Below are 15,588 nucleotides of genomic sequence, written 5' to 3'. Positions count from 1 at the left end.
GACTCGCTACGCGTGAGGAGAGTTGATTACATACGGGCATTGCATAATTTGCATCCTGGTATTTTGCGCTTCCAAAATGGCGAATATCAACAACAACAGAACTGCGTGTCTTCCAGTGTTGCCAGATTGGGCGGTTTTAAGTGCATTCTGGCGGATTTGAACATATTTTGGGCTGGAAAACATCAGCAATATCTGGCAACACTGGTGTCTTCATCCACGTTGTTTTCCTGGCGCTTGGTGATGCCATGACAACCGGGAAAAGGAAATTACTATTATATTATTACTATCATTTTCACGCATGCGCATATTTAATTTCCGCATTATTACTATCGCAAAAGATAGTAATAATGATCGGAAATGATAGTAATAAAAGGAAATGATATCAAAACTTTATTACTATCAAAGGAAATGATAGTAATAAAGTTTTTGCTACTATTGCACGGTCGCAGAAACTGCCGTGTGACCGCAAGTGGGGCTGCACCGGTGCTAACACGCTTCTCTCTAGTAAGCAGGGTTGTGACGTGTGAATGCTGCGCAAAATTTACACCGGTGTAAGATATATCGCAACAAAATACATCGGTGCAGCATCGATGCAAATATGTGCCGTGTGAACACCCTATTTGTGACAGGTAGGTTAATATTGTCTTGAATTTCATAGTTACTAACCTAGACGCCGGTAGTATCCAGTATGCCGGCTGTTGTGTGACCGTCGTTCTTTCCCTCAGTCTCGTGGCCGCGTCAACATAAAACAACAGGGAAGTGACATGGGAGCAACATTCCCCAAGTCCAGCAATGCAGTTGCAATGTGCACGCAAAATAGCATGTCTCTTGTCAACTATTATCCAGGGGTGTAGACTAGGCTGGGATAGTCTCTGTGAATGGAACACTTTCCCTCTGATCACTTTTGTCTCTCCGTCTTCAGCAGTCAACACCGACACATCTACATTCCCAATGAAACGTACCTTCTCAGCATAACGCTCCCGTGCCTGCTTATCTAAACTATCACAGTAGTGCTCCATCACTTCAGATGTCTAAATTCTTAAAAAATCCAAGCTTCTAAGCCCTCTAACGTGGAAACGAATCGATGAATGTGTACTCTATGATGTGTACTCTATGAGCGCTCTGGAGAGAGTGACTTCCAAGATGGCCGCGCGGACCGCAGTGTTACTATTTTTAGCATCATCTCGGAACACTCTATACAAGTGCACTTCCATGGCAGGAAAAAAAACCCTACATTTTGCTGACTATGTAGTCCCCTATTTATACAAAATTGAGTCAGTCATTCAGGATTCAGCCATGTTTTTGCTCAGTGTTGGCAGCAGTTAGAGGTTTTTAGCTTTCTCCTGAAATGTTTTCTTTTATTTCTTCTTCCTCAGGGTAGTAAAACTCGCTTTCGCTGTTAAGACTGTCATTGTTATCCATGCTGTAAAATTAATGCTATTCTCCTAAGAAATGCGAAAATAAACGTTGATAAAATTGCTACTATGTTTGTTGTTGTTGTGAACGAGCGAGTCGCCACTAATTATGTGACTTATGAAGTTCATTGGTTTAACCAGCTCTTATGTAAAGGTTTCATACGAAAGGGGGTGAATACCTATGCACATTCCAGATTTGTTTTTTGATCTTAATTATTGTTTGTCACAATAAAAAAAAATTGCACATTTAATGTGGTAGGCATGTTGTGTAAATCAAGTGGTGGGAACCCCCCAAAAATTTTAATTCCAGCTTTTAATGTGACAAATCAGGACAAACACCAAGGGGGATGAATACTTTTGTAAGACACTATGTACTGTTCTTATGCTGATGTGTACATGAAAAGGACACACTCTAGACAAGAATGATATTACCCAAGGCTTAGATAATGTAAAACAGGAGCATTGACAAAATCATGACCTAAGGAACAGATACGTGTACATTACGAGTTAGCAAAATACAAACACTTACGCATTACGAGTGAACAAAGACTCTTACTGAAATCACAGTCAATTGATTTGATGTTACTGATTAAATCTTGTATAATAACCATGGAAAAATACAAGAGAAAATATATTAGTAGATGATGGGCAAAAAGACTTGAACTAAAAGGTTGGTTTTGTTTCTATTTACATGTGACTCGAGTTTACTGGCGAGTAAAATTTCTGGTTGCTCACTGGTTGTGTTCTAGTGTAATGCTGCTGGATCACACTGATATTAGTATTGCAGTTAATGCCTGACTTGTGTGATGAAGGCTTGTGTGATGACTACTGAAGTTCAAGCAAAACAGGGATCCCAGCAGTAACTGAAAAAAATAGAGGAATGTAAGAAACTGTCAGCAGGGGTCAAGGAGGCTGCAAGCCCCTTGCGGGGGGGTACAGAGGGCGAAGCCCCCTGAAGCTGTTGAGATTTTAACATTTAAAGATGCTACAGAACACATTTTTTACATAGCTTTAACATAGAAAAGCAACAGAATTTAACAATGTGTATCTATTTGGTGCCATATTTTGTAATCAATGACATAAGTGGCAAAAAAAATTACGAAAATGTAGCTTTGAAGAATATACTTGCCTAAATATTCCACTGATTTTGTTATAACAATAGTATCCACAGTTCATCTCATTTGTTTATTTTTTGTTTCGAGTTAGTCAATCCGAGTCTAATATAAGCCACATTCATTTTTCAAAAATCATAAATATGAGCAGAAATCAATGATTCAGTCATATTAGATATATACATATGTACAGCAAATATTGGAGATATTTGATTTAAACCTCTCTTTTTGAAAGATTTCACTACAGAGGAATTTAATGCTCTTTTCTGGGGTGCATTCTGTGATCTTTCCTCCAGTGTTCTGAATTAAGTTCAACGCTGTGGCAGCGGGGGCGTGGTCAAGCATCGGTCTGTGACAGGAGGGCGGAGTCAGGGAAGGTAAGTGGCAGAATCACTACACCTGTCGTTAATTAATGTTTGTGTGTCTTCCCAGTGACCGCGCCCTATTTAAGGAGAGAGAGCGAGAGCAGAGGGAACTCTCTCCACAACTAGACGACTGGTGTGTGTGCGCGCGTGTGTAGATATAAGCTGAAAAGCTGAATAAAAACGAGTTTTGTGAACTCAGTTCTGTCCTGCCGTCCTTCTGTGCTCCACCCACCTACACGAACTGTCACAGTGGTGCTGAAATCCGGAATCGAGCACAGAAGGATGGCAGGACAGAACTGAGTTCACAAAACTCGTTTTTATTCAGCTTATATCTACACTCTCGCGCACACACCAGTCGTCTAGTTGTGGAGAGAGCTCCCTCTGCTCTCGCTCTCTCTCCTTAAATAGGGTGCGGTCACTGGGAAGACACACAAACACATTAATTAACGATAGGTGTAGTGACTCCGCCCTCCTGTCACAGACCGATGCTTGACCACGCCCCCGCTGCCACAAACGCATTTTAGAAACAAAAGCACGAACGGAGTTAAAACACGTTTTCTAGCAAATGGGCGCAGCCATATTGTTTTCTCATTCTATCGCGTACAGTCTCACGGTATTTACATCAATTTAACTTCCGAGTGTTCCCGAATGATAACGAGAACAAACGAAGCCGACGAAAACATCGCTAAACAAGCAAACCAAATCAGAACGTATTCTGCTGGTCATTTTACTTAAACATATTTTTAACGGATATACAAGAGATTTAAAAAAAACCAAACACTTTGGCTAGAAAAATAGCGGAATTCCGCTAAATAGCGGACGTCTGGGATCCCTGGCAAAAAAATAAATAAATGCAATCAATGGTCTAATTTTAAACACTGCGAAAAGTTTACATATACTGCCTTCCACAAAAAGTCAAGATAAATATAAAATGAAATGTACCTTTCAAAATATAGATTAATTCCAGGAAAAACAGTAATAAACATAATTTGACAACTTGAAAACATGCAATGTCTCAGAGTTCATGCACTCGTGCGTCTTAAATGTAACTGAATAAATGTGTTGCCTCTCTGTAAGCAGTGATTCTACTTTTCTCTGACGCGAATGCACAGGTAAATGCAAAGGCAAGGCAAGGCAAGGCAAGTTTATTTATATAGCACATTTCATACACAATGGCAGTTCAATGTGCTTTACAGAAGCAAAAACAAAAACAGTAAACAATAGAGAAATAAAATTACATAAAATAATTTTATTTTTAATCTAAAACAATTAATTAAAAGAATTAAAAGAAAATAATAAGAATTAAACAACAGTAGAAATAAAATAATAAAATGCCAAAAAGAAAAAAGGAGAAAAAGAAATCAGCGGAATAAAATAGAATAAAATTAAAGTAAATTTAAAACATGCAGTGAAAGTAAAGATTATAAAAAATGTAAAAATATTAATTATTTAACAGAAAGCATCTGAAAACAGCTTGGTCTTTAACCTAGATTTGAAGCTGCCAACAGCAGGAGCATTTTTAATGTCCTCTGGCAGTTGGTTCCATAGATGTACTGCATAGTAGCTAAAAGCTGCTTCACCACACTTTGTTTTAACAACTGGTTTTAATAGTAAATTTTTCTGTTGCGATCTGGCAAAGAAGACCCTAATGAGTAAAACGCTTTCCACACTGTCAGGAGTGATGAGGCTTCTGTACTGTGTGAATGCGCTGGTGTTGCTGGAGATTCCACTTTTGAGTAAAACTCTTTCCACACTGTCAGGAGTGATGAGGCTTCTGTACTGTGTGAATGCGCTGGTGTTGTTGGAGATTCCACTTTTGAGTAAAACTCTTTCCACACTGTGAGCAGTGATACGGCTTCTCCCCTGTGTGAATGCGCTGGTGTTGTTGGAGATGAATCTGTTGGGTAAAACTCTTTCCACACTGTGAGCAGTGATATGGCTTCTCTCCCGTGTGAATGCGCTGGTGTAACTGAAGAGAACACTTGTGAGTAAAACTCTTTCCACATTGTGAGCAGTGATATGGCTTCTCTCCTGTGTGAATGCGCTGGTGTTGTTGGAGATAATGCTTTTGAGTAAAACTCTTCCCACACTGTGAGCAGTGATATGGCTTCTCTCCTGTGTGAATGCGCTGGTGAATTTGGAGATTACTCTTTACAGTAAAACTCATTCCACACTGTGAGCAGTGATATGGCTTCTCTCCTGTGTGAATGCGCTGGTGTGACTGAAGAGTACACTTGTGAGTAAAACTCTTTCCACATTGTGAGCAGTGATATGGCTTCTCTCCTGTGTGAATGCGCTGGTGTTGTTGGAGATAATGCTTTTGAGTAAAACTCTTTCCACATTGTGAGCAGTGATAAAGCTTCTCTCCTGTGTGAATGCGCTGGTGTTGTTGGAGATAATGCTTTTGAGTAAAACTCTTTCCACACTGTGAGCAGTGATATGGCTTCTCTCCTGTGTGAATGTGCTGATGTTTTTGGAGATAATCCTGTCGAGGAAAACTCTTTCCACACTGTGAGCAATGATACGGCTTCTCACCTGTGTGAATGTGCTGGTGTTGTTGGAGATGAATCTGTTGGGTAAAACTCTTTCCACACTGTGAGCAATGATACAGCTTCTCTCCTGTGTGAATGCGCTGATGATTTTGGAGATAATCCTGTCGAGCAAAACTCTTTCCACACTGTGAGCAATGATACGGCTTCTCTCCTGTGTGAATGTGCTGGTGTTGTTGGAGATGAGTCTGTTGGGTAAAACTCTTTCCACACTGTGAGCAATGATACGGCTTCTCTCCTCTGTGAATGCGCTGATGATTTTGGAGATAATGCTTTTGAGTAAAACTCTTTCCACACTGTGAGCAATGATACGGCTTCTCTCCTGTGTGAATGCGCTGGTGACGCTGAAGATCACCCTGTAGAATAAAACTCTTTCCACACTGTGAGCAGTGATATGGCTTCTCCCCTGTGTGAATGCGCTGGTGTTGTTGGAGATGACTCTGATGAGCAAAACTCTTTCCACACTGGGAGCAGTGATATGGCCTCTCTCCTGTGTGAATGCGCTGGTGTTGTTGGAGATTACTATAATTAGTAAACCTTTTTCCACACTGTGAGCAGTGATATGGCCTCTCTCCTGTGTGAATGCGCTGGTGACGCTGAAGATAAATCCGTAGAATAAAACTCTTTCCACACTCTGAGCAGTGATATGGCTTCTGAACTCTGTGAATGCGCTGGTGTTGTTGCAGATTACGCTGATGAGTAAAATTTTTTCCACACTGGGAGCATTGATATGGCTCCTCTCCTGGGTGAACTTGTTCATGTTGTTGAGCACTCCGATGACCAAAATTTGTTCCATGTCCTGAGCAATGGTAAATTTCCTTTGGGTCATCATTGTTAGAAGTGTCAGAACTGAGAGTATCAGATGACGTTGGCTGACTACTGAAGCCTTTGGAGGGGATCTGAAGACCGTGTTTAACATCTCCCAATTCGTATGGCTTCAAATACTCTTCATAGTCGCATCTCTGGATGTGTTTGTCTAGGTAAATGTGGGGTGATTAGGAAAAAGGTCATGTTGTGCAGGAAAAGAACTGCAACAGAGACTTGTTTACTTCTGGACAAGTGAAAGAACAAAAATTTCAAAAAGTGAACATGATTAGAACAATTAGATTATAAAACGTAATATCCCAACGTAAAGGAATGTCTGAGGTTAAATAAAAACAAATCAAAATTCTACAAGAATGAAGATTTACTAATCTGTAATTCAAATAACCAGCAACAAAGAATAAAGGGACCTGGGAATGGATTTCTTTGTCTACAATTTCACAAGGCTCAGGGTCACCAGCAGGGACTACAGACGGCTGTTGGTGATTTCTAGGATGAACATATCTACTTAAGTGACACTCCACTTGATGCAAATCACACAGTTCATCAAACAGTTACCACTTCTCTGAAGTTAACTCCTGCCATGAAAACAAGTCAGCCACCAGATGGTTTAGCACAGCGAAGTAAACAGCACAGAACAAAGTAAAGTGGGACAGGTCAGTATGTGCCGTACCAGATTAGAGAAGCTCACAGATCCTGTATCTTACATAATCAGAATAATGCAGTTCTGCAGTCCTCAAAGGAACTATTTCAATGTCAAATAATCCTCAACAGCAGCTTTAGCCAGCTTCTGAGGTGCTGAGACCAAACAAAAAACACAACATTTAAGAGCCAAGCTAAAGGAGCCTCTATTGAGGAATACTGGTAGATTCAATAAGGTGCTGGAACAGCCCAATGGGTTTGAGTGGCCAAAAAGTTTGCGTTTTTACATACTGATTTATGTACAGACTATATCGTTTAGTTTAATTTGCTTATTAATTTAAATTATACCCCAATTTAATAAAATTCAATTCTGTGAAATTTTGTGAAACTGTCAATTCATATTAATAGAATTTATTAAAGAAGTAAGCCAACATAAATACATAAATTAAGATGGATAAGACCAGTCATTTAGTTAAGAGAGAAATGCAAGTGTATAAAAAAGGGACATGCTGCAATTGTTCAGATGGTGTACCAGCCAGTTTTATTTGTACCAAGTGAACAATAAGTGACTGATCTGGACTGGCTCAAGCTGCAAAGTGCCATATATTCCCTAGTGTGTTGCATACCAGCATCAACATAGCATTGGGGCTGGCACATTGCTATGGACCCTTTTCACGTGATGTCACGACAAACGCGGCCGCCATTTTGGACATGTACTACCAGTAGTTTACCACAGCCAGAATTGAGGAACGGCAGCAAAGAAAGTGTTTATTTTCAGCAAGACTTCCATCATGCCACTATATTGTTGTGCACCTGGATGTAGCAACCATCAACAAACAAGGCAAGGTTTATCATTTTATCGGATCCCGGTAGATGCTGACCGACGGAGAAGATGGATAGCGGCATACCAACGCTTGTGTAGTGACCACTTTGTTGGAGGTAAGACGAATAAAATTAGCCAGAAAAGGCATTACATTGCTGTTAACATTCTGTGGCGGTGAGTGTGTAACCAAATAGGTTAAAATAACCTATTGTAACTTCTTTGTTCTTCTGTAGTAGCTATTAGCTAACGACATTAGCTAGCGTTGTGTTCCTTTGCTGTTGGTAGACTGTAGGACAGATCAGAGGCAGTGTCCTACAAACAGCGCTTAATTTGAGGGGGAGCAAGCCGGAGCGCGCTCCGGAACCTCGGGCGTTGGCTCCGGCAGCTATTTACACTGGATCCGGTGATCCGACACCTCTTTTGACTATGTAACAAAAAAAACCCCAAATAATTAAATAAAAAAATGCAAGTTTATTTAGTGTTAATGTCTGATTTTGATATCTGTCTTGTTGGTGATTTCTCTCATGAAACGACATCCACAAAATATCTGCAGATGAACTTAATTTGCAGTGTTATTACAAAACATGCACAGAAGCGCAGCGCCACGCCCCTCCCCCCATCTTTTTTTCCGCACCGGAGCCACTCATCCTCTGCGCTCCGGGACCTCCCACTTTACAAATTAAGCACTGCCTACAAATAAGTGTTCAAAACAAGAGGAACAGGTATTTGTCTCTTAAATCCAGGCCGTTCCCTGTAATCTGTAACAACGGTTGGAGAAAGTAATGGCAAATAGTGAGTGCACAAACCATAGAAGGTAAACTGTACACAGCGCCAGGGCAGTGTGATGGTATGTCTACTTTTAGATTGTGTTAGCTTATCAATGAACACACTCGTCACTCGACGAGTTTCACGTCTTTACGACGGATACTTAAATGTGTGTTAGGTATTATTGTTGCAGTCTAAGCAGTCATTGTAGCAGCTAGATGAGCGAGAACCGAAAGGGTCTGTGCCATAAACCGTTATTTCTGTACGGCGTTGCTAATGTGTCGTTACTGTTGTTATTTCCCCCTCTGCTCGCCCTGTAAATGCCCTACTTCGCTGGATAGCGAAGGTGTTTTCTGCATCTCGCTCCTTTTTCTTGTATGTTCTCCGTTTGTCGCCTTCCTCGCATTCAAACCAATTCGAGCCGAAGTCCGCTACATGTCCAAAATGGTGGTCGCGTTTACGAAGGTCACGTGACTGAAAAGGGTCTATAGGAGACATTTCAGGCTGAGAGTTCACAAAAAAATAATTAATGAGCCCGAACGTAACCAGACTGTCAAAGAGCAAAAACCTGTCCTTCATCTTATCCACTAAGGTTTCTTGATCCCATCCACAACTCATTTTAAAAAAACAGTGCATTTCTTTTTTGTAAATAATTTTTCATTCCTTTTTCACCTGATGCTACACTTCTTTTTCAAACAATATTTTTGTTGAAAGACAGGACACAATTTTTTTCATAGTCTTCATCATGAAGTGACATGAAACGTTCGTACAATCGACAGTATTTTGACATAACCAGCTTTGAGTTTATTCAGGGTCAACTGGAATTTGTCACTGATCTTTTCAAGATGGCGCCAGTGTGCGTGGCCTGCCGTCTGTCTCTGCCAGCATTGTGTGTGTTTGTGCTGTATCTGTCACTTGTCAGTCTAAATGTCTACTCGCTACTGGTGTATGATCATCAAACACTGTTGGATATTCAAGTTTCTGCCAAAGGTTTGGTGGGGTTTGATCATAGTGGACAAAAGTCTTTGCCCCCTTTCCTATCGGGGATTCCAGGTCACCTCTGCCGCGCCCCGGCTCCATCCCTCCGGCGTAAACGCCACCGCCGCCGGGGTAAACGCAGCGGTCGACTGGTGAGGTTGAAGGCCTGTTTGTCGCGCACTTCCAAAGTTTCTTGGATTAAGTATGGAGCGGTGCCTCGCCTCGTTTTTTCTCGACACTCACTGGACCTTGTCGACGCCTGGCTGGTACCTGTCGTTGGCCCGGATGAGATGCTCCAGCCCCGTGGCCCCTGCTCTCCTCGGCCTCGCTGGCGCGGGGTGAATTTGTGCAATCTACGGCCTGTGTGTCGGGCCCCCCGGACGGTTACTACCGTGGATCCGCCGAGTCCTGCCAAGTTTGGGCTCGTCAATGCTAGGTCGCTAGCGAACAAAACTTTCATCCTGAAGGATTTCTTTACTTCCCGAGGACTGGATTTTCTCTGTGTGACTGAATCGTGGCTAGCTGTTGGTGAGTCCAGCGCCCTCACAGAACTTTTATCTGGGGATTGCTGCTATTTTAACTCCCCACGGACCTCGGGCCAAGGAGGAATAATAGTGACTATTTATAAAAGTCATTATAAATGTAAGCAACTGTCTCCGTCATCCTCTTTTACCAGCTTTGAGATGAGTTTATTTGAACTGGCTCACCCTCACACAGTGTTGTGTGTTGTGGTTTACAGACCTCCTAAATACAATAAGGACTTCATAAGTGACTTTTCTGATTTCCTGGCTGAAATTATGCCCGAGTATGACAGTGTCCTTATTGTTGGGGATTTTAATGTTCATGTGTGTTGTCCTGATAAGCCAATGGTGAAGGACTTTCTTCACCTCATTGACTTTTAATCTAGTACAGTCTGTTTCTGGTCCCACACAAGAACGTGGACACACACTCGATCTTGTTTTATCATATGGTTTGCCTGTTTTTAATTTGGAGATCTGTGACGCAGCGTTTTCGGACCATATGCCTGTACTGTTTGATGTTGCTGTTGCCGGTAACACAGTTAAACCTCGCGCTGTTGCTGCCCGGTGCTGTCGCGTCATTAACCCTTCCACTGCTGGTCAGTTCTCGGCTGTTTTTAATCAGAGCTGTGTCGTTCCTGAATCAATGTGTAACGACACGGACGAGCTTAGTTCATGGTTTCACTCCTCCTGCCAAATTGTTTTAGACACTGTGGCTCCATTAAAAATCAGGCAGCCTAAAACTAAATGTGAACCCTGGCTAAATGACACTACTCGTGCTGTCAGACGCCAGTGCCGTAGAGCTGAGCGCAAGTGGAAGAGAGACAAACTGCAAGTGTCTTTTCAAATGTTGAGAGTGCTGGCGTAACTATCAGATAACTGTGAAAGCTGCTAAAGCTAAACATTTCTCTGATATTATTCTGTCAAACTGTCATAAGCCTCGTGTTCTGTTTAAGACTATCGACTCCGTTCTTAAATGCGCCGCAGACTGTTGGTATTGAGGCTTCGCCTGCTGTTTGTGAAGACTTTCTTCACTTTATTGACAAGGTTGCTGGCACTAGGGCTCTAATTTCACCTTCTGCATATGACCCTTCAGTCTCTGTCCCCTGCTCAGCTGTCTTTGATAGGTTTAAGTCTGTGCCTCTGTCAGATTTACAGGACACTGTTGGTCATTTAAAGCCCTCAGGCTCTCCTAATGATGCTGTCCCCTCTCGATTATTTAAAGAGGTTTGTCCTACTGTGGGTCCATCCGTGCTTGCAGTTATTAACAGCAGTTTGTCCTCAGGTGTAGTCCCTATAAACTTTAAACATGCAGTAGTGCAACCTTTAATAAAAAAAGTACGCTTAGATTCAGTTTTGGCTAATTATAGGCCTATTTCCAAACTGCCCTTCCTTTCAAAACTCCTCGAAAAGACAGTCTACAATCAATTAATGTCCTTTCTGGAGGAGCACAATATTCTTGAGGTTTTCAAATCTGGTTTTAAATCACTGCACAGCACAGAATCGGCTCTTTTAAGAATTTTTAACGATATTCTTTTAACTTGTGATTCTGGTGAATGTGCTGTTCTTGTACTTTTAGACCTAACTGCTGCATTTGACACTGTAGACCATGACATTTTAATTTCACGTTTGGAGCAGTGGGTGGGCATCAGTGGCATAGCACTGGAGTGGTTCAGGTCGTACTTGGCAGATCGAACTTTCTGTGTGAGACCTGGTGACTCTGTATCCTCCTCTGCTCCACTGTCATGTGGTGTCCAGCAGGGCTCAGTCTTAGGCCCGCTTCTCTTTTCTTTGTACCTGCTCCCGCTTGGTTCTGTATTTAGGAAGCATGGTATTTCATTTCATTGTTATGCAGATGACACTCAGGTCTATATGCCTCTTAAAAAGAATCAAGCATTCTCTGTAAGACCCTTACTTGAATGTCTTGATGACATAAAGGCCTAGATGGCTCTAAATTTTTTATATTTTAACGAAAAGAAGACAGAAGTGATTGTTTTTGGTGGCAGCTCCGAGACCCTCTGTCTAGATCTAGGTTCCTTGGCTCAATACCTAAAATCCAATATTACTAACTTGGGAGTTAAGGTGGACTCTGACCTTAAGACTTGACAATCAGATCAAGACAGTTGTGAAGTTATCATCATCTGAGGCAGCTAGCCAAAATAAAGCCAATTCTTTCAAAGCAGCACTTTGAGACAGTAATCCATGCTTTTGTCACCCCACGGCTGGATTACTGCAATGCACTTTATGTGGGGGTTAGTGGGTCCTCCATTAACCATCTCCAGATGGTACAAAATGCTGCTGCACAACTTTTAATTGGCACACGCAAATATGACATTTCCCCCATTTTAGCCTCACTCCACTGGTTGCCCATACATTTTAGGATTCATTTTAAAATTCTTTTATTCGCTTTTAAATCTCTCAATGGTCTCACCCCTCCCTACCTCTCTGAATTGCTGCACTTATATTCACCCACCTGCTCTCTCAGGTCAGCTGATCAGCTGCTCCTGAGGGTGCCAAAAACTAAGTGCAAGCTCAGAGGGGACCGTGCTTTCGCTGTGGCAGCCCCTAAAATGTGGAATGATCTGCCTCTGCACATTAGACAGGCGTCTTCCTTGTCTGTTTTTAAATCCCTTCTTAAGACCCATCTCTTTTCCATGGCCTTGCAAGATGGTGATTTTATTTTAGTTATCTTATTTTCTGTTATCTTATTGTTTTGTTTTATAATATACCTGTTTTTGTGGATGTTTTATGTCTTTTAATTTATCTTGTATTTATCATTGTATCATGTACAGCACTTTGGTACTTTCTGGTTGTTTTTAAGTGCTTTATAAATTAAGCTGGATTGGATTGGAAAGATGTTCTTTTTCCATCATCAGTAATAGTTTACCGTGTGAGTAACGACCTAAAGCACACTGGATGGTCTTGCCCGACAATACTCGAGTGAACTTTTGTCTTTTTTGACCAATCATACCTGCTTTAATCAAAAGGTGCAGGTTATTTATTCATCCCTAGAATAATGTAGACTATAGCTGGGGCAGCCATGGCCTAAAAGTTAGAGAAGCAGCCTTGGGCCCAAGGGGTCGCCGGTTTGATTCCCTGAACCAGCAAGAAAAATATGGGGGGAGTAAATCAACAGCACTTTCCCCTCCCTCTGTATTCATGGCTGAATTGCCTTTGACCAACTGCTCCTCAGGTGCTGTAGCACAGCTGCCCACTGCTCTGGGTATGTGTGTGTGCTCACTGTTCACTTGTGTGCACATGCATGGGTTCACTGCTTCAGATGGGTTGAAGAGGAGACAGGAGGACTTTTGCTGTGCTTCCATGTACATGTGACAAAATAAAGGCTTTTTTTTGGGGGGGGGGGAATCACGAGAGTTTCTGACTTCATGTGAGCTATTGTCAGACTATACATGTTGGTCCTCATGCGTGATGCGATGCCGGTGCTTGATCTGGACAAACATTGACTGTCAAGGTTCCTCCACTTACAAACACACTGCCTGCCCCCCCCCCCCCCCCCCAAAAAAGGCCAGTGAAAGTAATATTTCATTGGATCACCTTTAGCTTTGATTATAGCACACAATCGGTACATTCAGGTAGTCAGCTAATTTAATTTTATTGGCACATAATGTTGCTGAGCTTAGACGTGATCAAATGAAGCAACCCAGATCATAACACTGCCTCCAGAGGCTTGTCTATTGGCCACTATGCATGATGGGTGCGTTGTTTCATGCACTTCCCTTCTTACCCTGACGCACCCATCTATACTCATCAAACCACATGATCTTTTTCAATTGCTCCATCTTTATGCTCCCTCACAAACTGAAACCTTTTCATCCAATTTGTTTCACTAACAAGTGCTTCTCTTATAGCCACTCAGCCCTGAGGAAACGCTCTTACTTTCACTATTAAACATGGCCATAAGTTCTGCTGCTGATTTTTTAAAGTTTTGGTGAGTTTGAACTGTAAGTGGTCTCAAATCATGGTAATTCAAATTTTTTTTCAGACCATCATTTCATTCCACAAAGTTGATGGTCCACCACGGATACAGGACACTTCGTCCAACAACCATTTCGTCCAATAGTTAAGACATTTCGTCCAAAGCCTTTTTCATACGCACTATCAATTATTTTATATTTCATTTATTTCTTTGTTCAAAAAAAAAAGGAGGAATTCTCAACGGAATTTGACCGAAGCAAAATACATTTTCGTAGGATGTAATTTAACCACCTGCCACTCGCGAATTGTGAAATCTAACGGCGAGTAAAGATCACCTCAGACTCGCCTTTCTCGGCGTGTGTTCAAAACGATGGGTTCCTACCTAGTATTCATGTAAAATTCAAGAAATATTCGACAAAAACTCCTTCCTCGCGCAGGACTCTCAGGCACACTCTGGACCTGACAACATTGGCTTTGAAATGATGGGGTATCCTGCTGCTGTACTGCTTCTTTGCTAGTCTGATGCCACGGGACAAGTTGGCTCTTGCTGATCTCAGACCAGCCTCATCACCTGCTCTGAAAGCAGCGTTCCGGGCTTTCAGTAACCAAACATTGTGTTGTGTAAACCTGGTCCAGTGTGTTGTTTCCCCGTGTTGCAAAGTCAATGTGTTGATGTAACTGAGGAAACACTGTTTTGAGATTAGCGTGGTTGAAATCCCCAGCTACGATGAGAAGTCCCTCTGGATGGGCTGTCTGTTGGTCGCTGATGGCGCAGTACAGTTCACTCAGTCCCTTGTCCCTATCGTTGTTGTTGCAGCTGGGAGGAATGTAAACTGCAATAAGCAGGATGGCAGAAAACTCCCTCAGTAGATAGAAGGGCCGGCACTTGATGATCATAAACTCCACAAGGGGTGAACAGTGTCTGCAAACTACCACAGCGTCCTGACACCAAGCATCCCTGATGTAAACACCGACCCCGCCGCCGCGGGTCTTACCTCCTTCAATGAGGGCTCTGTCTGCTCGATAGCATGTTAGCCGGTTGAGCTGGATGGCAGAGTCCGGTACGCTGTCGCTGAGCCACAAAAACACAGCACTCTCTCACAGCCTGCTGGGTCGCTCTCAAAAGGTGAATATAGTCCAGTTTGTTATCCAAGGAGCGTACATTGGTGAGTACGATGGACGGTATAGCCGGCTTCTGTGGATTAGCCATTAGCCTGGCCCGGATACCCCAGCGCTTTCGCCGCTTCTGCCTCCTCTCACACCGCCTACGGCGCTTCCTCTGCAGGTGTGCAGCAGTAGTGGGGGTCGATGTCAAAGCGGGCCGCCGGAGTAGGCCGAGGTCATGTAGCTCCTTAGCATGTGCCGGGTTTAACTTACAGAAAAAAAGTGTTGCCAATGTCAAAAAGAGTCCCCCGGCTGTATGTGCGCCTTGGAACGGAGAAACGCGACGAAAACATACCATCACTCGAGCACACCGACAAAGACAAACATGTAAACACCACATTATCGGGACAGAGAGGGGCCGCTGCGTCCGCACGCGCCGCCATCTTGAAAAACTGAAACAGCTATATTGCCCTACTATAGACCCTTCCCACTGACGTCACCGGAAACCGGAAGTAAACAAACCCTGTGCCATACTGGAAGACCAACAAACTCGTGATTA

At 42.5% G+C, this 15,588-nt stretch overlaps 1 protein-coding gene across 1 annotated transcript in view; it reads right to left on the bottom strand.

Moving 5' to 3' along the window:
- Positions 1-4,210: 4,210 nt before the first annotated feature.
- LOC132890963 (zinc finger protein 345-like) overlaps positions 4,211-15,588 on the bottom strand; it is a 32,452-nt gene continuing 21,074 nt past the window's right edge. The window contains exon 7 of the mRNA XM_060928375.1: positions 4,211-6,417. Within this exon, the coding sequence (XP_060784358.1) occupies positions 4,649-6,417 (1,769 nt within the window). The 3' untranslated portion in view covers positions 4,211-4,648. The remainder of the gene's footprint in view (positions 6,418-15,588) is intronic.

Source organism: Neoarius graeffei, chromosome 8 (assembly GCF_027579695.1).
Source record: "Neoarius graeffei isolate fNeoGra1 chromosome 8, fNeoGra1.pri, whole genome shotgun sequence".
NCBI classification, from domain to species: Eukaryota; Metazoa; Chordata; class Actinopteri; order Siluriformes; family Ariidae; genus Neoarius; species Neoarius graeffei.
Note: the sequence above shows the minus strand (reverse complement) of the source record. Positions and strands in the feature narration are given on the sequence as shown.